The sequence below is a fragment of the Apis cerana genome, linkage group LG7 (assembly GCF_029169275.1).
Source record: "Apis cerana isolate GH-2021 linkage group LG7, AcerK_1.0, whole genome shotgun sequence".
Lineage (NCBI taxonomy): Eukaryota > Metazoa > Arthropoda > Insecta > Hymenoptera > Apidae > Apis > Apis cerana.
Window position 1 is genome coordinate 14,683 of NC_083858.1, and position 20,318 is coordinate 35,000.

The following is a 20,318-nucleotide window of genomic DNA, read 5'->3' on the forward strand; positions in this document are numbered from 1 at the left end:
CATCTTCCTTATTTTTATCAATTCCTTCTCCTCCTTATTTTTATCAATTCCTCCATTTCCTTATTTTTATCAATTCCTTCTCCTCCTTATTTTTATCAATTCCTCCATTTCCTTATTTTTATCAATTCCTGCTCTTCCTTATTTTTATCAATTTCTCCATTTCCTTATTTTTATCAATTCCCCCTCTTCCTTATTTTTATCTATTCCTCCTGTTGCTTATTTTTATTAATATTTTATTGCGCGTTATCGAAATAGGAAACAATATCAAGCGTAATCCATCGATCGATTGATTCGATACGAATCAATATTTTTTTTCTTTTTCTTTCTTCTCTTAACCGAATCACAATTTTCCAACAAGAAACGTTTCCCTTGTAGAAATGAAAAAAATTTAGAAAGTAGCGAAGTCCTTTCTTACGATTTAATTTTAAGAAAAATGGAGTTGTTAATTCGTTTCAAGTGAGAAGAATAATTTCTCATATCCGCTAAATGTTCGATCGATGTAGATATAACTAGAAATGAAACTTTCTAGAAATGAAGCGAGAATTGAGCATCAGCGCTATTTTTCTTCTTTCTTTTGCTATCTTTCTACTAAAAATATTTTCAAAAATAGGATAAAATAGATTCTTAATTGGAAGTTAGCGCTATCTTTTAAAGGTTTTTAAGGAAAGATGTTTTCATGCATTTTAGAAATGGCATTAATACTCTAGTCTACTTTGCTTTTAACGAGAGATATCGCATCCGAGAGATGACGTTGGTGAGTTGTTCTATTATCTCTATTCTTTTTTTTTTATTATTCTATTTTATTTTTTATTTATATTTTGTTTTCCTTATTTGTTTTTTTTTGTTTGTTCTCTCTATTTGCTTAATTTACAACGTGTTAAAGATGGTGATTCCTCGATTTATTACTCCATCTCTATTTCCTTTCATTATTTGTTTTCTTTATACTTAGGGCGTAATTACGGATAATGTACAATATGCATATATCTCATATATTTTTATGTCTTTGAAATTTTATTCAATTATTAAATTATTAAATTATATTGAAATTAAAATATATAAATATTTGAGCTTTGTTTCAAGTTATGTCAATTTAAAATAACATTTGATCGGATTGATTTTTTATCCACGTGATAATAAATCATAAAATTCTATCTAAGTTAAATAATGTTAAATTTAAAAAATGCATTTCTCACTGGTGACCTAAATCGTAGTTGCATTTTCGTGTTATGATTTTTTATCAGCGAAACATCATAACATTTATCATCGATGCATGGCAAAAACGCGAGATTGCAAGTCACGATGCCATTTAGTAAAGCAAATTCTAACGCAATTAACGTAACCTTTTATTAGTAATATTTTTTATTATTATATACGATTATTTTCATTCTGATTGAATTTATAACTCGATAAATGATGCGCAAATAGTTTTAGTCATTCTTTTTAATATATATATAATATATATAATTATGTGAACTATTATGAACTATTAAATTTATTAAAAGATATGAGAAATTATGGAGAAGAAAAAAAAAATTTTTTTTTCTTTAAATTTTCAAACTAAATTTTCTTTGTTTATTGTTATTAATTGTTAATTATTAATTCTCTAAATTAACTATTTTTGTTTATAAAATTTATCTGAATAATATACAAAATATTTGTCATCAAATTTTCTTTCTCTTTATAATTTTTCTATTGTTTAAAAAAAAAAAAAAATTATTGAATTATTCCAACATAATTACGCAATATTGTTATAAATATTTATTATTACTATTATTATTATTATTATTATTATTTAAACACAAAATAGATTTTTAATATATCAGAGAGAATACAATAGTTATTATGAATTATTAAACATGAATTTGTGTATGAAATTTGTGATGTATGAAAGCAAAATATTATTTAATTTCTTTTCAAAAATCTTTTTTCTTGTATTCTTCGATACTTTAAATTGTTAAAAATTGTTAAATCCTTAAAAATTAAACTTTATTCCAAAAATGGAATAAATATGTGTTTAAACGTTATATCAGATAACAATTCCATCAACTGATATTATATCAAACATATATAAAAGAATATGAAATAAATGGTACCATAGATCAAACGATAATTACAATGCATTAAAACGTAAGATATTGTCTTAATATTGAATAGCATCGTTATAAATAATAACCTCAACTATTGCAATTTAAATAAGAGAATTCTGAAATACTGCTCTTGTTTTTTGAAGAAAACGATTCGAGAAAATTTTACTTTATGAAAAAGCTAATGCTATTAGTCGTGATAATTCACGTATTTACAAAACCTGTTCATTCCGTGAATGGTGTAATATGGAACAAGAAACTCGAGAATTTTGTGCCCATTTTTAGTGTTCCAACTTTTGCAACGGTCAATTATGAGATAAAAAATCAAAGTCGAAAAGAAGAAATAACCACTTTTCAAGGAAGAAGATTTAGATTCGCTTGCTATGAGGTGAAAACCATGTTTCTTTTTTTTTTCAATTATAATATTATATATAAACTTTCTTTATATTTTTCTTTCCTGATTTTATAAAAAGTTTATTTTTGTACATATTTACATTAAAGGTTTTTTCTTTTAAATTTTTTATATACAAATTTCCATTTCAAGTTTATATTTATTTTTTTTCTAATAATTTCTTTTTAATAAATTTTTAATAGAGTATTTTTTTTGTTTTCTTTGATAAATTTCCATTACAAACTTTTATCTTTTTTTATTCATTTTTATCGTCAAGGTTAAAAAAAAGATATAGAAAATATTTTATATAGAGATGAGTGAAGAAACATTGATATAATAATAATTCCCTTTTAAAAAAAAAATTTAAATGTTTTTTTATTATTTTTACATAATTTCTAATTAAAAATTTGACAAATCTTATTTTTCATAGAATATTGCAAAAATATTTTTTTGTATCGAAAATTTACATTTTAATTATGTTACTACTGTATAATATTTCTTTAGGAATTGAACATGATCATCATCGAAGCTAATGGAACACGAATCACTGGAATAATAGGCGAAATTTGGAATATTTTATCTGAATATTTAAATTTCACGTAATGCAAAGTTTCTTGTTAAAATGTTGCATATTAAAAGAGAAAAAGAAATAGAGAAATATAGATTTTAAATAAAAATTAAACATTTCAGATTGATACCGGTTGTTATAGATGACCGGAGTGTAGGAATTACCAATTATCGAGGTAAATATGAGCGCGGTTTATTAAAAATTATGCAAGAGAACAAAACGGACGTGATATCGAAGATGGGAGCGTACAATGTACGACGCAAAATTTCTCAATTTACGATACCTTTATGGAAAACGAGGTGAAATATTATGCGAAAAGAATAATAAGCGCTTGATTTGTTGAAAATATATATATAGAAAATATATATATAGAAAAAAAAAATTGAAATAATTTTATAGAATGTAATATAAGATTATAGAAGAAAATATAACATAAATTTAAATAATTGAGTATATAGCAATAGAAATAATATAGCGAATGAAATAAGAAGTATAAAAAAAAATATATAAAACAACAATTATAAAAATATATAAAACAATTTATTTTTCTTTTTTCGATTTACAATATCTTTATGGAAAACTTTTATATATATATATATAAAAGAAAATAATAAATTATATAATTGTATAATAATCAAGTAAATATAATAATTTCCGCATAGATATCGATTATACGTTCAACAAGAAGTGATACATTTACCTACCTGGATGCTGAAATTATTCTCTCGAAAAGTATGGTATGCGATTCTGATTACGTATCTTTCGTTAAGTATGTGCAGCTATCTTTCTCAAGCGGTAAACTCGATAATCATGCGTAAAAACTTAAAGACAGACTTAAGGGATCATCTATTTTACAATTTTGGCATGATTTGCGGACAAAGTAAGAAGATATGTATTGGTACAGAGATAAAATAATAAAATCAAACATTAAAAAAAATTAAAAATTATTTTAATTTTTTTAATTTTTATCTTTATTAAAATATTGAAAATTAAATTTTTTTATATAGTAGTTTGTGTTTAATAATTATCTATATGTGTGTAAAAATCCATATCCATATTTAATAAAAAACGATTGATGAAAAATTAAACTACGTATTTTCTACTGTAATACGAAAATTATTTTTATTTTTATTTATTATATTTCTTTGGTTTATTATTATATATAGCATTTAATTTAATTTTAAACATTTAAAAATTATTATCTATTTAAAAGATTTTAATTTTTACAGGCTATTTTCCAAAAAATTCGAATAAATCTTCAAGAATGGTAGAATTGTGGTTGGGTCTATTTTCCTGTTTAATCAGGACTGCTTTTGGTGCCCTTTTAATAAGCTATATGTCGCAAACTATCTTTATTCCTCCTTTTCAAGATCTCAATTCTCTTCTAGATGAGACTACTTACGATATTTTAACTTTGAATGGTTCTCTACCATATTATCTTTTCGATGTATGTAATTTCATAGTGTATATAATTGAAAAAATTACGTTGCTACGAATTAGAAAATTACGAAAATAAGATTACAAAAATAAAAATTATTTTTTCTATTTGATTTTTACTTTTTTAGCAAAAAATATTTTCCATATACGAAAAAGCATCTCGATTGAAACGATATATTGTTATGAATTCAATTGAGGAAATGTATAAAACGATATGTTTATCTGAAAAGTTGTACGCGCTATACGAAAGCGAAGATGTAAAAATGGCCAGAGGAATATACTTTTGTCGATTAAATCCAGTTGGATTTTCTTTGTTTAGTTCGTGGATAATTTCAGGACTTTCATTGAATTTTAAATACAAAAGATCTATTGATATCGGGTAAATATTTATATTAAAATTGATATAATTTCTTAATGAATATAAATTTATTTTATTTTCTAAAAGATAAAATAATTTTTATATAATTATTTTTTATATATATATATATATATATATATATATATATATATATATATATATATAATAATTTTTATTATATAGATTACTAAGATTATATGAAGTCGGTATTATGGATTTATTGAAATATCGTTGGATAAAATCAAAAAGCAAAGAAAAAGAGCTAATAAAAATATCGGAACCAATTATTTTAGAACAAATATATTTGATATTATTGATATTCGGTGGTGGATTCTTAATATCTTTTCTAATTCTCGTATTTGAAAACTTGATATTTTATTGCAAAAATTAATAAAATATTTTATAAATTATAAAAAGATATTATTGTAATGTAATTTCTGTATTAAATTAAACGATTTATATGTTTACTTATATATTTCATAAATATTCCATTTATCGAATATAATAACAAATATCTATATGTAATCAATATGTACAATAATTCTTATGTATTTGCATTATCATGTTGTTTATCCAAAGTTTCTGGAGGTACTACTTCGGCAACTGATTCAACAGCATTATCAGTAGATAAGGACTTTTCTTTTTCTTTCGGCAAAATATAAGTTTTTGATGATATTTCGATCGGTGACATCCAATCTGGTATGATCTTTCCATGTATTCGCCAAATACCATATTCATTGGATAAATGTTTTTCGAATACTATATAATCCAAAACATCTTTTTTTACTATTTCGCTACCTAATAAAACTCGTCCGAATCGATCGTAAATGCATAAAATCTAGGAAAAAAATAAAAAAATATGATTATTCAAATATTTCAAATATACTGTATGTAAAAAAAAACTCTGTAAAATATATAAACCTGTTGAGTATGGAAACGGATAGTGACTTGTGCAAATTCATTCCCCTGTGTCACAACGCTTGTGACTCTTGCATGTACGAGACGTGCTGGTTCCAAAGATTCCATAAATTTCCAAATAATTGTTTTATTCTTTATATTATGCATCATTATCTAAAATTACATATTTACAATATATTTCGTATCATATATCATTATATAAAAAAAAAAAATACTATATTTAAATATATAATATAAGTAAAACTTACTGGATATGCAGTTTCTGTAACGTATTTAAGTATTTCATCTTTTTTTTGACTAAAAGAATATAAGAAGCATATAGTTAAATTTAAAACGTATGATTATCTTTTACATCTAATATAATAATATATACAATTGATTTTTCATTTCAAATAAATTCTATTCCAAAAATTTAAAATTTGAATTTATCAATTAATATTACTTACGTGCATAAGGCTTCATGTGCTTTTTTATAAATATCCAACATTTGTTCTAAAAATGTATTAGTTGTGTAATTTTCTTCATATCCCTTGATTTTTCTAAGAGCTATGAAAGATTTACTCTTTTTGTTTATAAATTCAATTTTTTGTTTTGCACCCTAGATAATATACGATATTGTATGTACAAAAATATTTAGAAAATTTTATTAATTTAATTTTTATTATATTATATTCTATATATATTATATACCATAGTAGTAATAGGAGAAAATTTTCCATCACCCTCTGGAACGATATAACTTTCAAATATTCCTGGTGTAGAGGAAATGTAAATAGGTCTTTCGTTCCAAGTTCTTTGTGGCATTATTCCATATTTTTTCATTTGTAATCTTATTTCATCGTTTTCAAATTCCAATTTATTATAATCGGGTAATTCTATTTTGATAAATTTTTGTCCTCTTTCTTTACGATATTTTTGATTAAAATGTTTTTTTATACCTCTAATTTGTTGAAAAGTATCATTAAATGGATTATTAGTATGAGTTGACGTTAAATTATTCTGAAAAATATATAAAAAGATATATAAAAAGATATATAATTTATTTTATAATAAAATATCTTGATAAATTTAATAATAAAATGATAATAAATAATGAAATTTATTTAATCATAATTAAAGAAAAATACCTGCATATATTTTTCAAAAATGCAAATTGCACTTCTATATTTTGACATTATTTTTACAAATATATTTCAAAATCGTTAAAACTTATAATTAATAATTTTTAATAATTTCCTTTTTACAATTTATTTAAATAATTTTTACACTTCTACCAAATGTTCCACATATTGATTATATGGAGGTTATATTGAGATATAAACATAAAATACAAATTAATGAAATGCAACGTTTAATAAAAAATATTTTACATTCAATGTAAAATATTTCTATTAATAAAAATTAATAGAAAAGATAAAATCATAAGTATTTTAGAAAATCCTTAAATCGTATTAAATTTAAAGATATAACACAACGGAAAGGAATTGCGAAACAATGGCACTATAATAGATAAATTTTATCACGAATATAATACATTATTTAATATTTATTTGGTATATTTAGAATTTTGTTATTTTTGGAAAAAATATTAATTCTTTTTATATTATTATTATTATAGTAGTAGTAGTAGTAGTAGTAATAGTAGTAGTAGTAGTAATAGTAGTAGTAGTAATAGTAGTAGTAGTAATAGTAGTAGTATTGGTATTAGTATTAGTATTATTGTACGATATAAAAAAATAAAAATTAAAGAAAATTATTTTCAAAATACAAAATTAATAAATATAATAATTAAATATATCTATATTTAAAGTCTATTTTAAATTTCCAACTATTATATAAATAATTTAAATGACTAACATATATGTCTATGTATTTACTTTTTTTTACTAAATTATTAAAAATGATTTTCATTTTAAAATATAAAAAGTAATATAATTTATGAAAGTGTACTTATGTATTTTTCTATAATAATTCAATAATCTTTATTGACACAATTTATAAACGCAAAGTTTTGATTGGTAATATCGATAAAATGCACGTGGGTAATAGTAACACGTCTAAATAAGAACTTATCGAATGTGTATTTTAAAATATATAATTTTGATTTGAATTAAGTAAAATATTAAAAATTAATTTATATTAATTCTTTAATTTATAACTTTGATCTATAAATATATATAAATATTGAATAGTGTTCGTATATTTTTTTCTTGAAAAAGGAAGGTTATATAAAATTAAAGGTTATAATAACAGATTATATTTTAAAAACTTATTCGTATATATATATATACTTTGATTGGAAAATATATATTTTGATTGGAAAATAGAATTAATTGTTGTCCATATTCTAAAGTGAGTTACATCAGGAGATATAATTATAATATATATAAATCAATTTTTAAAATTAAAACCAATTTATGTTAAAATATTTTATCCTCAATTTACTTTAATAATAAAAATGGCTAAAGCGAAAAAGAAATTATTATCAGAAATTTCCCAACAAAAACGCGATCGGCGAAACGAAAAATCTTTAAATCCATTTGAAGTGCATATAAATAAGATTAAACAAAATGTATTGGGTAAAAAAGATAAAACAGATAAAGGGCTTCCGGGTGTATCACGTGCAAAAGCAATTAAAAAACGGAAAGAAACACTTCTTCAAGAATATAAATTAAAAAATAAAAATAATTTGTTTTTAGACAAACGTATAGGTGAAAAGAATTTATTTATGAATGAAGAAGAAAAAGCCTTGGCTAGATTTACAGCGGAACATATGAAAGCTCATAAAAAACAGAGTATTTATAATTTAAATGATGAAGAAATATTAACCCATAAAGGTCAAACTTTAGAAGAAATTGAAAAATTTGATGATCCAAGAAGTGATGATGAATATAGCGATGATGAAAATGGAACTGGTAAATTAAATAATAAGTTTGTTGGTGAAGCTCACTTTGGTGGTGGAATTTTATCAAAATCAGAATCTGGAAAATCTAGGAAAGACATTATAGATGAACTTATAGCGGAATCAAAAAAACGTAAAGCTGAGAAACAAAAGATTCGTGAACAAACCATAGATTTAACGGAAAAACTTGACTCTGAATGGAGAGATCTTCTTCCGATAATGTCGGCGACTAATAAAGATATTGAGGAAGAAGCTATAAAGACGAAGATTGATGATTATGATATTGCTGTGCGTGAATTGAAGTTTGAGGCTAAAGGTATGCCATCGGATAAATTAAAATCTGAAGAAGATATGATAAAAGAAGAAAAAGAAAAATTAGAAGCTTTAGAAGCGGATCGATTGGCAAGAATGAAAGGACTTATAAATAATACAAATAATGAAATTAAGCACAAATCTGCGGATGATCTTGATGATGGTTTTATGTTAGAAAGTATAAATGATGAAGCTTCAGATAATGAAAAAAATTCAATTAAAAGTACACAACAATTTCTAAATAATGAAGATACTAGTGATACTGAAAATGATAATAATAATGATGATAATGATAATTTTAATGAAGACAATTTAATTATTAATAATGATGAAAAAAATATATATACCGATACAAATGAAGAATTGAATATTATTAAAATGAGTGGCGATATAAAGGAAAGAAAAAGAATAAAAAATTTTTCTGAAAACAAATTAAATAAAAATTTTAATGAAGAAGTTTCAGAAAATTCTGAAGAAGATAATTTGTCGGATTTGAAAGAATCGGAATACTCCAGTGAAGATGAAAAAAATGATAAAAATGATAAAAAGTCAAAGACTAATTTAAATGTTCTTGAATTAAATAGCAACATCAAAGTACAAGAAATTAGAGGTGATCTTTTAAAAAGAAAAGAAATTATGGAAAATGCAAGGAAAGAATTACCTTATGTTTATAAATCACCAGAAAATTTTGAAGAATTACAAGAATTTTTACAAAATCGTAATGCCGATTATCAGTCAATTATCATAGATCGTATAATAAAATGCAATCATTGGTCGTTGAATAATATAAATAAAGAAAAATTATCAAATTTATTTTTGTTTATACTACAGCATTTAAATAATCATGCTATGGAAGATGATGTTGAAAGTGTGGTCAAATGTTGTCAAATTGTTGACAGGTAATATGCAACTTTTTAATAAAATTTACTTTAAATTTTTTTTTACTTATGTTATAATTTATGTTAATTATGTATTGGTTTTTAGATTGTCTCCCTTCTTGTATGATCTTGCGCATTTAAATCCAGAAAATACTAAATTTGTTGTACAAGCGATAATTAAGGAAAAGCATAAGGAATTTGAAAAAAATAAAAAAAAATATCCTTATCTAGACACTGTATGTTCAACATTTAATTAGAAAATATATATTTTTTATGTAATATATTATAATATTAATAATTTTTTAACAAAAATATTTCTTTTTTTCAGCTTATTTTCTTTAAATTGGTTTCCTTAATATTTCCAACATCTGATTTTAGACATCCTATTACTACTCCCTGTTTAATATTTATGTCTCAAATATTATTTAGATGTCAAGTTAAAAATAAAGTAGATATTTCAAAAGGTCTTTTAATATGTACTCTTATATTAGAGGTAATTTACTTTATTATATTTTATAATATTATAAAGTATGTAAAATTATAATACACGTTATCATCTTATTTACAGTATACTGTATTGAGCGAACGATTTGCGCCATCTGTGATAAATTTTCTACGTGGTATAATTTATATATCTACGCCTAAACATTTAATTCAAGAAATAAAAATGATACCACCTTTTAAAAAAACAGGAGAATTAAGTAATTTATTAATACTTGATGAAGATCAAACTAATTTAAATATTGATTCAATTAATATGCTTATGAAAGCATCTGATTTGGTAGATGGACCATTGGATGATAATTTTAAAATAAGAGCTTTATTGACGACTATAAATCTATTATGTGAATTTAAAAATCATTTTGAAAAATTTGAAACTGTGTATTCAATATTTGAACCAATTTTAAAATTACTCGAAGCAAATTCTTTTAATAAGTATCCATTTAAAGTCAAAAAACGTGTTGAACGATTACGAAAAGAGTTAAAAGAATTGAAGAATAAAAAATTAGAATATCTTGTTGTTGAAAAAAAGAAACCAAAACCATTAAGATTGTACGAACCGCGAATCGAAACGATGTATGTATTAATTTTAAATAATATTGATAAATAAATTATAAAATTTTATATATATTTTTTACAGATATGATAGTAAAAAACATAAGAGTATATCTAAAGAGAAAGCCGAAAAAGAAAAATTATTGCACAAATATAAAAAAGAAATGAAAGGTGCTATCCGTGAAATACGAAGGGATCGAATGTTCTTAGCAAAATTGCAAATAAAGCAACAGATTAAAAATGATGAAGAACGTAAACGTAAAGTAAAAGAAATCTTTGGCGAAGCTGCGATGCAACAAAGTGAATTAAAAAAATTGAAACGAAAAAAATAATATTGTACTTTAGGATGTGTATTAATTTTTTTTGTTATATTTTTATTTAAATGATTTCACGGAATGTAAAGTTAAATATTGTTCACAATGACGTTTCGTTCAATATATTTTTCATAGTGATATTGCGCAATGTGCATTGTATCGTTAGAAATATAAATTATCGCGCGACAGGATATGGCAACAGAATCGCAATTGTGTTATAAAATTTTGCATGGTATGTACATATTATGTCTATAATATATAATCGCTATATTAGCGTCTTTTTGTAATTTCAACATTTTTTCTAAATGTTTATAAAATATAAACATTTTTATATAAAAATTTTTTAATATATTTTCTTCATTTCTAATAAAATAATAGTTGTATTGTGTGAATCGCTATCATTTTAGAATAAAATGTACATAAACAATGGTGTATATATATATATATATATATATATATATATATATATAATAAATAATTTTTATAAATTTATTTTTGATTACTATTTACGCTGTATTTTTTTTAACTAGTATAAATATTTATATTTTTAGGATAAAATACTATTGCTTTAAAATGATTAAAAGAAATAATCAATTTTTTCTGGAAAGTTATCGAATAAATCGCAAACATTTGAAATTATATCTTTTTTCATCATATATTCTGGTATAACTAAACGAGTTTTAAAATTATTAAATGTATTGTTACGTAAAATTTGAGTATGTATAAATTGGGATTCATTATTATTTGTAATTGTATAAACGGGTTCTAATTTTTTTTTTAAATAAATTACAGAGTACCATTTATCAAAATATATTTTTAAAATTTCAAAATTTTCAAATGATCTCATCATTGCATTTTCTAATTGCAAATCACGTTGATAATTAATATTACAAAGCGAAATTTTCAACAATTTTTTAAGTCCTTCTCGTAATACAAATTTTTTATACAATATTAATGCTGTTTCTATTTCATTATTCATTTTTATCTTTTGAACGATATATTCTCTCCAAATTAAAAAATATTTTTTCAAAATCTTATATTCCATCGTGGAGATCACAAGAATTTCTTTTTTACGTATATTTAAAATATCTTGTAATTTGGAATGCCAATGTAAAATAAATTTTTTTAATAAAAAACCAGTTGCAATTTCATTCAATTTTTGTTTATGAATCATTTTCGTTTTGTATTGCAAGGAAAATTCTTTCCATTTATAAAAATATTTACAAGTTAAATTTAATTTCCAATGTTTAATTGCTTGATTTAATTTTTGTTTTTCTTGCATAGTACTATAAAGTGCATTTCTCCATTTTTCTATATAAATAATTTGTAATTGTCGAATAATTTCTTCGCTTTTATTATTTAAATAAGATAATCTAATTTTTTTTTCTTTTCTATAAATAACGTAATTATGAAATTTTTTTAAAGTTTTAATTATTAATTTTTTTTCATAGAAATTGTTTGCTGCAAATGTCTTTCTTCTTTTGCATTTATTTTGAATTACATATAAACGCCAATTATTAAATATTTCATTTTTTTTGGAATTGTTAAATATGTTTTCTATTTCACGAATTTTTGTTGCATTTACTATTTTTCTATTATACCATCTTTGCCATGCAAGAAATACTTTTTGTACGATTTTAAAATTATAAAATCTTTTAACATTTTCATTTGCAATTTTTTTTGCGATGGATTCATTCACATGCTATTGTAGAAGAAATCAAATTTAATAAAAATTTTAAATTAATGTAATGCGATCGATTATATAAAAATACTACCAAAATAAATTGTTCGAAATATCGTTTTAACAATCTTTTTCTATTATATGTTGAAATATACTCTTCAATATTTAACTTTTTTATTTTGTAATCGTGATATATCTTCCAAACGTTAAAATATTTTATTAATAATTTATTTCTATAATGCATAATTACATTTCCTATTTTATCCCTCTGCGATTTGATTTCACAAACGTTAATCCAACTTTTTATGAATGTTCGTAAAATTTTTGTTGTATAAAATTTATGCGCCTAAATTTAAAATTATTTATGAATCAAAAAAAAAAATCATAATTAAAATGTTGATTATTATTTAATATTACCTCGTTAATTTTATTTTCTTCAATTTCTTCCCGTTTTCGTAACAGTACATATAGTTTCCAATTTATTATACATTTTTTTAAACAATATAAATTATGGAATGTAACAACTTTTTTTAATAATTTTTCTTTCTTTTTTATCAATGCGATATAATTACACCAATATTTAAAATATTTTCTTAATAGAAATTTATAATAATATAATTCTATTTTTTTATAATTTGTAAATTTGTTACAACTGTCATTTGTAGATAAAACAATATGTTTCCATTTTAATAATACATTTTTTGATAATATATTCAAAACTTTTTTCTGTAGTTTTTTGTGATAAAAGTAATCTGCTTTATATTTAGATTTTCTTGCGTGTAATTTATGTATAACATATATTTTCCAGTGTAAAAAAATATTTTTTAAAACTATTCTTTGATGAAAATTAATATGTGTCTTCTGAACAAAACTAAATGACGTAAATAATTAGTTACATTAATTATAATGTTATATAATTAATAATTAAGTATGATTTATGATATCTTACTTTGAAAATAATGGAATATTGATATTTGATATATCAGTCTTATTGTTATTATTTTTCATAATTTTAAATATATTATTATATGTAGTAGAAGGGTTCTGTGATGAAACATTTTTAAACCAATGATGCAATGATTGCAATTCCAAATTATACATAAAATTCTTATTAATTATTTTTTCCATTATATATTATTATACATATTTCTATTAACATGTTTTATTAATATTTTTTTAATTATATATTTTTTATTGATTATTTTTATACATTACATAACTGAAGTATGATCAATATTAAAATTAAAAACTAATGAATATTCGATATTAAATTTTTAAATATATCGTTATAATTAACGATCGAGATAAAAAATTTTTTTTATAAATATTAAAAATATATATAGAAATATAATAGCATATAAAATATTATAATATTAAATAGTATAGCATATAAAATAATCATTATAATTTACGATATTTAAATTTTGTTTTAAACTTAGAATATAGAAACCAGAAAATATATGTATAATACATATTTTTTAATTTTCATTTAAAATATTATACATGTGTTAAAGTTTGGATTAATAAAATAATTATTTACATTTTAATGAAGAAAATATATACAGAAAAAGATTTAGAAAATATATATTAAATTTAATAAAATAAATTAGTTAAATCTAGATCTTTTGATACTTCGGTGAAAGTAAGTATCTGAAAAAGTACTAGATTTTTAATAATGATTATGAAAAATTTCAATGTTTATTTCAAAAAATTAAAATTTAATGTCTTTCTTATAGTATGATGAATTTAATATTTTGTGATAGCAAAATTAATTATATTTACAAAGAAATGCAACAGGATTCGTATGAAATATTTAATCGTATAACCTTAGTAAGTATATTTACAATTTTTTTTATTCTTTAAAATTATTATTCTATATAATTTATGATTATATTTTTTTATATTTCTCGTTATTTATTATTATTTATTTTTATTAATCTAAATCTAAATATTTTTATTTAATAATATTAGATATGGATGAAAGAATCCTGAAAGCAATATTACACAGTTGTGAAAGTGCTACAAAAAATCTTGAAAATTCAAAGGAATATAAAATATTATTAGAAAAGGATAAGTTCCTTCCATCTATTGACATAATCGATGCCCTATGTTCATCTTTAACAAAACTATTGTCGTATAAGGTATCAAAAGAAGCATATCAACGTTATAATGTACGAATTCGTGTAATTGTATGTATATTTTTCTTCTACATGAAAATTTATAAAATAATTTATTATGTAACTTCAAAATATAATGTTTTTTCAGGATGTTTTACGAGAATGGTGTAGAATTAATGATGATTTACAAGATTTTAAAATACTTAGAGATGAAAAACATGCTTCAACATTATTAAAAAATTTGTTAAAGAAATATTTGACGGATGATATCTTAAATAGTTGTGAATCAAGTGAAAATTTGTTACCTTTAACTAATGCTTTAATATGTTTAACATCTATAAATTCATGTTATAAATATTATGTAGAAAAATTATTAGTAAAACTTACAGAATTGGAAAACTGTGATGAAAATGAACACTTATTATGTTATGCTATACAGAAAAGTTCCAATTTAAATCTTGCAATTTCAACTATAGAAGTTATATACAAATCACAAAAATGTAAATTAATAGAACAACCATTATTACACGATTTTATGTTATCGTGTATTAAATTAAATAAAGATGACAATGTGGACATTTCAGAGAATGTAAAATTAATAAATCAATTATTCGATTTTATCATTAAATCTCCATATATCTTTTTGTTAGTGTGTGGTTTTTTAAAAGAATTATTAGTGCAATTAGATTATGCTCCTTCGATCATGAATTTTATACAATCAATTTTAAAACGCATTAAGGAATATTGTAAGAGTCAAGATAAAGATATTTTAGATCTTTACCCAAGGAATTTACAGTCTCTTATAATCTTATTGCAAATAGAATCTATACATCACACGGATGAATCTAAAAATGCAACTTTAAAAATGCTAGAAAATATTTATATTGAAAATGAAGATATTGTAATAATGCTATTATCACATTATCCTCAATGGCTAAAATTATTTGGACAATTTTTAAATTCAGATATTAAATAATATACGTATGTTCTTTAAAATTAAAAATGCTGATGTTTAAAGTATTAACAATACAATATATTCTATTCTCTTGGAGTTTTGAATGTAAAATTTATGATAAATGATAAGAAAATGTATTTATGTTTTATGATATAAATAAAAAAAAATTAAGATTTGAAAATTATAGTATCAAAAGAAAGTACCTTTATTAAATTTCTGTTTCTGCATAATATAAATTTAATAGTTTTGAACAAAATGTAATAATTAACTTAAGTAGTTATTCGCATACAATAAATAGTTTTTATTTTGCATTTCTTTGTTAATTGCAATATGCGAATCTCAGGTCGTACCCAACCATTAAAAACCAGACGTTTTTATTACAAAACTTATCGTTACTGTCTCAAAAACAAGCAAAATATTTAACGATACCGATCCATCTTTTAACAATGAGAAAAAAAGAACAGAAACTCGGATCAAGTTATTCAATACTTCTTTTCTCTGCTTAACAACACTTACATAGGGTTCCTTTGTTTTCAAGTTATAGAAAGAATGGTGCAACGTACGATGAATTAAAATTACAAATAATGATTATCGTTTTTCGAATATTTTTTAACAAATATATAAATACTTTTTCTTGTATTCCTTGTACTTTCACAATTTTTTAACATGGTTCACAAAATAAAAAATCACAAAATAACTTAACAACATAATATTATCAACTTAAAATAATTTAACTAACTAAATTTCTAAATTTAAAATGAATATAATTAATTTTTAATATTTTATGTCAAGAATATGACGCTATAAATTCGAAATTCAATTCGTTTATATATAATAAATTCATTATATATAATCAATTCGTTCATATATATATTAAATTCACCATGATTTACCGTGATTTTTTTTTTTATAATTTTTTATAATAAACATTTGATAAAATTTATATACGGATGATAAAAATAAAAAAAAAATTTATCATGAAAATGCCATTGAAATGATAAAAGTCTTTGAATATGTATGTATGCACCATTCACTTTGTTAACTCGAAACCCGTGTTCGTTTGAAGTTAATCTAAACGCTTCGATAATCAACAAGCGAACTATTCCCGTAAGATTTGAATGAATCTGTGTTTATAGGGAAACGAAATTACGCGTGAAACACGATACACGATACGGAACACAAAATAATAAATTAAACGATACACTCCACAGCTGTGCGTTCTGAATTGGATCGCGCCACCTCTTATCGGTTTCTTTCGCGCCCTTCGCTCGCGCATACGCACTGAAAATGCGCATGCGCGTTTATGCAGAACGTCATCGCAAATTTAAACTTGAACAGTTTCTAAGCGCGGTACTCCTTGAATCTCCTGTGATGCTGTAGAACCGCTAGAAACATTCTCTTCGGACATCGTACTTTTGCTCGTGCTTGATGTAGTTATAGCAGAACCAGAAGATAGTGGGATATCGGTAGTTGTTGGGACTTGAGAGGCAGGAGCGGACATGGATTTTTCAGGATTGATGGTGGACGGTTCTGCTTGGCGTGGCAAGGATTTGCGTCGTTTCAAAGACTCGCGTTGCCGTTGATCGGCCTGCCGCTTTTCCGTTTTGGTCTTTACACCAGCAGGTTTCTGTGTTACCTGTCGAAGCCAATATATCAATGCAGCAGCTTCTGATGCATGAATGAATAATATATACCTTAAAAGGGTTGTTTATAAAAAAAATCGACGAAAGAGTGCCGGGAAGAAGGTAAACTATACTTAAATAAAATCTTTATGGCTGGACTGTTTACATTTAAATCGAAAATAATTTTTTATGATTCGCGTTATTTCTTCCGGGAACTCTCTATTCATTTTATTATAGGGTGATTCACATTGTCTAGACTAATAACAGTTGCAAAGTGAAAAAAGCCAAATACTAAAAAAAAATGTTCATTAATAATAAATATTATATACACTTTAAGTATTTTACATTTTAAAAATAAAAATTCATAATAGATTAAATTTTGTTTTAACTTTATATTAGTTTTCATTTTGAAAATAGCTATAATTTGTCTTCAATGTATGAATCACCTTGTACATAAATAACATGATTAAAAATAGACACTCATCAAAAAATTTTAACTAATAGTATTTTTTTGATTTAGTTATCATTATGTTCGATTTCGAATTTCTTTTTTCAAACTAATACGATTAAAATTACTTTAAGACCAATATTTGGTCTTTTACATGATTTTATGCATATATGTACTTTTTTTATGATACATGTCAAAGATATAAAGTTTTTTTTTTAATATTTCAGATATTTAGAGACAATCTCTGAATATTAATAAAATAATTTTTTTTTTTAAATATCGAAGATAAAAGTCGAAAATTTGTTCTCTTTTATTGCACTTTTGATGAAAAAAGATAAATAAATAAATAAATAAAAAATAAAAATGAACTACGGCTTATTCTTGTGTCTACAATAAATATAAATGTTCTTTTTTCCAAATTTTTCAACGAGGAATTCATTTAAAAATGTCATGTTACTTAGGAATTTAAAATTATCATTTTCCTAATCATTTTTCATAGATAAATTTATACGATATATATTTAGTTTCAAAGTATAATTAACAAATTTATTTAAAATTTAATGAAACTATCTAATAATATCATTGCATATAATGCATTTTCTTCTCAAAAATAGAAAGCACAAAGCAATTTATAAATATAAAATATCCTCGTTGAAAGGAACGTGCGTAATAAGAATGTGTTTCGATACACGATTTACGTGTATATTTTCGTACTCGTTATATCGACGGAAAAAGGAGATGCGGAGGTAGGGGTTTGGTTTTGGATTATATGAATCGTTTCACTTTTTTTCGTCCGGGTAAAAGTATAGACAGTAGAAATGTTATAAAATGAAATGCTCTGTTACCTTGTAAAACGTGTTACATTTAACATCGAGGCGATGAATCTTTTTTTTTCGTTTTTTGTTTAATGTTTTCAAATGTATTGTGAGCCGTAGTAGCACTGTTTCTATTATTATTTTTTTTTTTCGTTACTTTTTTTTTGTTTTTTCAGTTCCTTCGTTTTTGTCTTGTTTCGTCGAACACACAAGTCAAATAGACGGACAGCTGTTATGCTTAAATGAATGTTGATTTTTCTTATCGTTAATATTTTTTTAGCATTTTTCTTTCTCTCTCTCTTTTCACTCTCCCTTTCTCTCTCTCCCTCTCTTTCTTCTTTTATCTATCCCCAATATTTTTGTTATTTTTATTTCTTTTTTTAGATTTTCTCGTTCTTTTCAATCATACAACTAATTCCAACAAATATACACGTACACGACCATACACGCGTATCATAAGTATTTAACGTGTACATGTGTACGTTAGTGGTTCATTTTCATTTTTTTTTTATTTTTTTTTTATTTTTTTTTTTATGTAGTTAAACACACTTTTCTGCAACTTTTCTGTTTTATGTTTATACGGACAAAAGATCGCTTTTTCGTGATTTACAATATGGCCGATCAGTAATCACAGTGTCGCCATCGCGTGTGAATCTTTCGTACCATAAAAAATCATGTACTAAGTCGATCTTTCACCCCTCCCCTTGAATTTATATTCCATCACTCTCCTTTTTCTTTTCTTTTCTTTTCTTTTCTTTTCTTTTTTTTTTTTTTTTTTTTTTTTTTTTAATAGTTAATATATTAAAATATTACAAACTATGGCGAAAAAATGTTGATTCAAAGAAATAATTAGTATGAATCATATGTCCACGGTAGATCATCATCGTGCTTGTAACATTTTGAAAATTTGACTCGATTAGTTTTTTCTTTTTATATAACAATTAATATTATGCTGATATCGATGCTTGAAATAAATAATGTTTAAGAGTTGCGTTTTTAGTGTCACATTTTTTGTAACATTTCACCGATGTTGGGGACGATGCACCTTCAAGATATGGGTGCAAATCAACATTTATTATATGTTTTTTTACGAGAAATTTAGATTAGTATAAATAATTTTTAAAGCTTATATTATATCGAATAGAAAGATTCAAATTTCTGAAACGTACATTTTTATCATAGCATCATAAGAATTTTATAAATAATAAGTTATATAAAAAAGAGATAGTTATTATAAAAGAATCAAAAAGAAAAAATTTTTCACTGATTTTTACTTAATCGTTAAAAAGAAATTGCGTTTTGCTTCGTTATCTATTAATTTGTTGCATTCTTCGATTTTTTTGAATGCAAAGTGTTAAAGTGCTATTGGACATTATATAAGGCGAAATGTATGAAACTTAGAAATACGTCTACTATTATTTCTTATAACTATTTACAAAATTCATTAATCAAAATTTATGAA

The 20,318-nt window shown here is 22.9% G+C and overlaps 6 protein-coding genes across 16 annotated transcripts in view; 3 read left to right on the forward strand and 3 right to left on the reverse strand.

The window, feature by feature from the left end:
• The first annotated feature begins 2,116 nt into the window (after positions 1 to 2,116).
• Positions 2,117 to 5,229, forward strand: LOC107994001 (uncharacterized). Its single transcript, XM_062077440.1, has 7 exons — positions 2,117 to 2,472; positions 2,980 to 3,074; positions 3,166 to 3,342; positions 3,706 to 3,923; positions 4,273 to 4,490; positions 4,609 to 4,859; positions 5,022 to 5,229. Exons 1-7 carry the CDS (start codon positions 2,257 to 2,259, stop codon positions 5,227 to 5,229), a joined length of 1,383 nt encoding a protein of 460 aa, XP_061933424.1. The 5' UTR covers positions 2,117 to 2,256.
• A 64-nt stretch (positions 5,230 to 5,293) lies between these two features.
• Positions 5,294 to 7,023, reverse strand: LOC107997003 (large ribosomal subunit protein mL45). Its single transcript, XM_017055339.2, has 6 exons — positions 6,884 to 7,023; positions 6,447 to 6,755; positions 6,203 to 6,354; positions 6,005 to 6,053; positions 5,760 to 5,909; positions 5,294 to 5,676 (listed from the first exon to the last, which is right to left on the reverse strand). The coding sequence occupies exons 1-6, from the start codon at positions 6,929 to 6,931 to the stop codon at positions 5,383 to 5,385; spliced, it is 1,002 nt and encodes a 333-aa protein (XP_016910828.1). The 5' UTR covers positions 6,932 to 7,023; the 3' UTR covers positions 5,294 to 5,382.
• A 786-nt stretch (positions 7,024 to 7,809) lies between these two features.
• Positions 7,810 to 12,369, forward strand: LOC107997006 (nucleolar protein 14 homolog). 4 transcript variants are annotated; one of them, XR_009830633.1, is made up of 7 exons: positions 7,810 to 9,869; positions 9,955 to 10,084; positions 10,177 to 10,341; positions 10,417 to 10,925; positions 10,990 to 11,450; positions 11,770 to 11,934; positions 12,011 to 12,369. XR_009830633.1 is itself a non-coding variant. In XM_017055341.3 (5 exons), exons 1-5 carry the CDS (start codon positions 8,215 to 8,217, stop codon positions 11,234 to 11,236), a joined length of 2,706 nt encoding a protein of 901 aa, XP_016910830.1. In that variant the 5' UTR covers positions 7,810 to 8,214; the 3' UTR covers positions 11,237 to 11,557. The 4 variants fall into 4 exon arrangements, 1 of the variants encoding a protein (XP_016910830.1); XR_009830634.1 differs by having other exon boundaries at positions 10,417 to 10,549; positions 10,634 to 10,925; positions 11,770 to 12,369; XR_009830632.1 differs by having other exon boundaries at positions 11,770 to 12,369.
• Positions 11,796 to 13,457, reverse strand: LOC133666463 (uncharacterized). The gene is made up of 2 exons (XM_062077441.1): positions 12,994 to 13,457; positions 11,796 to 12,920 (listed from the first exon to the last, which is right to left on the reverse strand). The coding sequence occupies exons 1-2, from the start codon at positions 13,141 to 13,143 to the stop codon at positions 11,796 to 11,798; spliced, it is 1,275 nt and encodes a 424-aa protein (XP_061933425.1). The 5' UTR covers positions 13,144 to 13,457.
• Positions 13,458 to 14,384: 927 nt separating this feature from the next.
• Positions 14,385 to 20,318, forward strand: part of LOC107997004 (uncharacterized) — a 10,732-nt gene continuing 4,798 nt past the window's right edge. The window contains exons 1-4 of the mRNA XM_062077450.1: positions 14,385 to 14,541; positions 14,636 to 14,729; positions 14,871 to 15,088; positions 15,165 to 20,318. The exon at positions 15,165 to 20,318 is cut by the window's right edge and continues 4,798 nt beyond it. Of these exons, the coding sequence (XP_061933434.1) occupies positions 14,873 to 15,088; positions 15,165 to 15,992 (1,044 nt within the window). The 5' untranslated portion in view covers positions 14,385 to 14,541; positions 14,636 to 14,729; positions 14,871 to 14,872 and the 3' untranslated portion in view covers positions 15,993 to 20,318. The remainder of the gene's footprint in view (positions 14,542 to 14,635; positions 14,730 to 14,870; positions 15,089 to 15,164) is intronic.
• LOC107999200 (transcriptional activator protein Pur-beta) overlaps positions 16,153 to 20,318 on the reverse strand; it is a 26,328-nt gene continuing 22,162 nt past the window's right edge. For all 8 annotated transcript variants that reach the window (XM_062077445.1, XM_062077447.1, XM_062077449.1 and 5 more), the window contains one exon: positions 16,153 to 17,607. In XM_062077445.1, the coding sequence (XP_061933429.1) occupies positions 17,296 to 17,607 (312 nt within the window). In that variant the 3' untranslated portion in view covers positions 16,153 to 17,295. The remainder of the gene's footprint in view (positions 17,608 to 20,318) is intronic.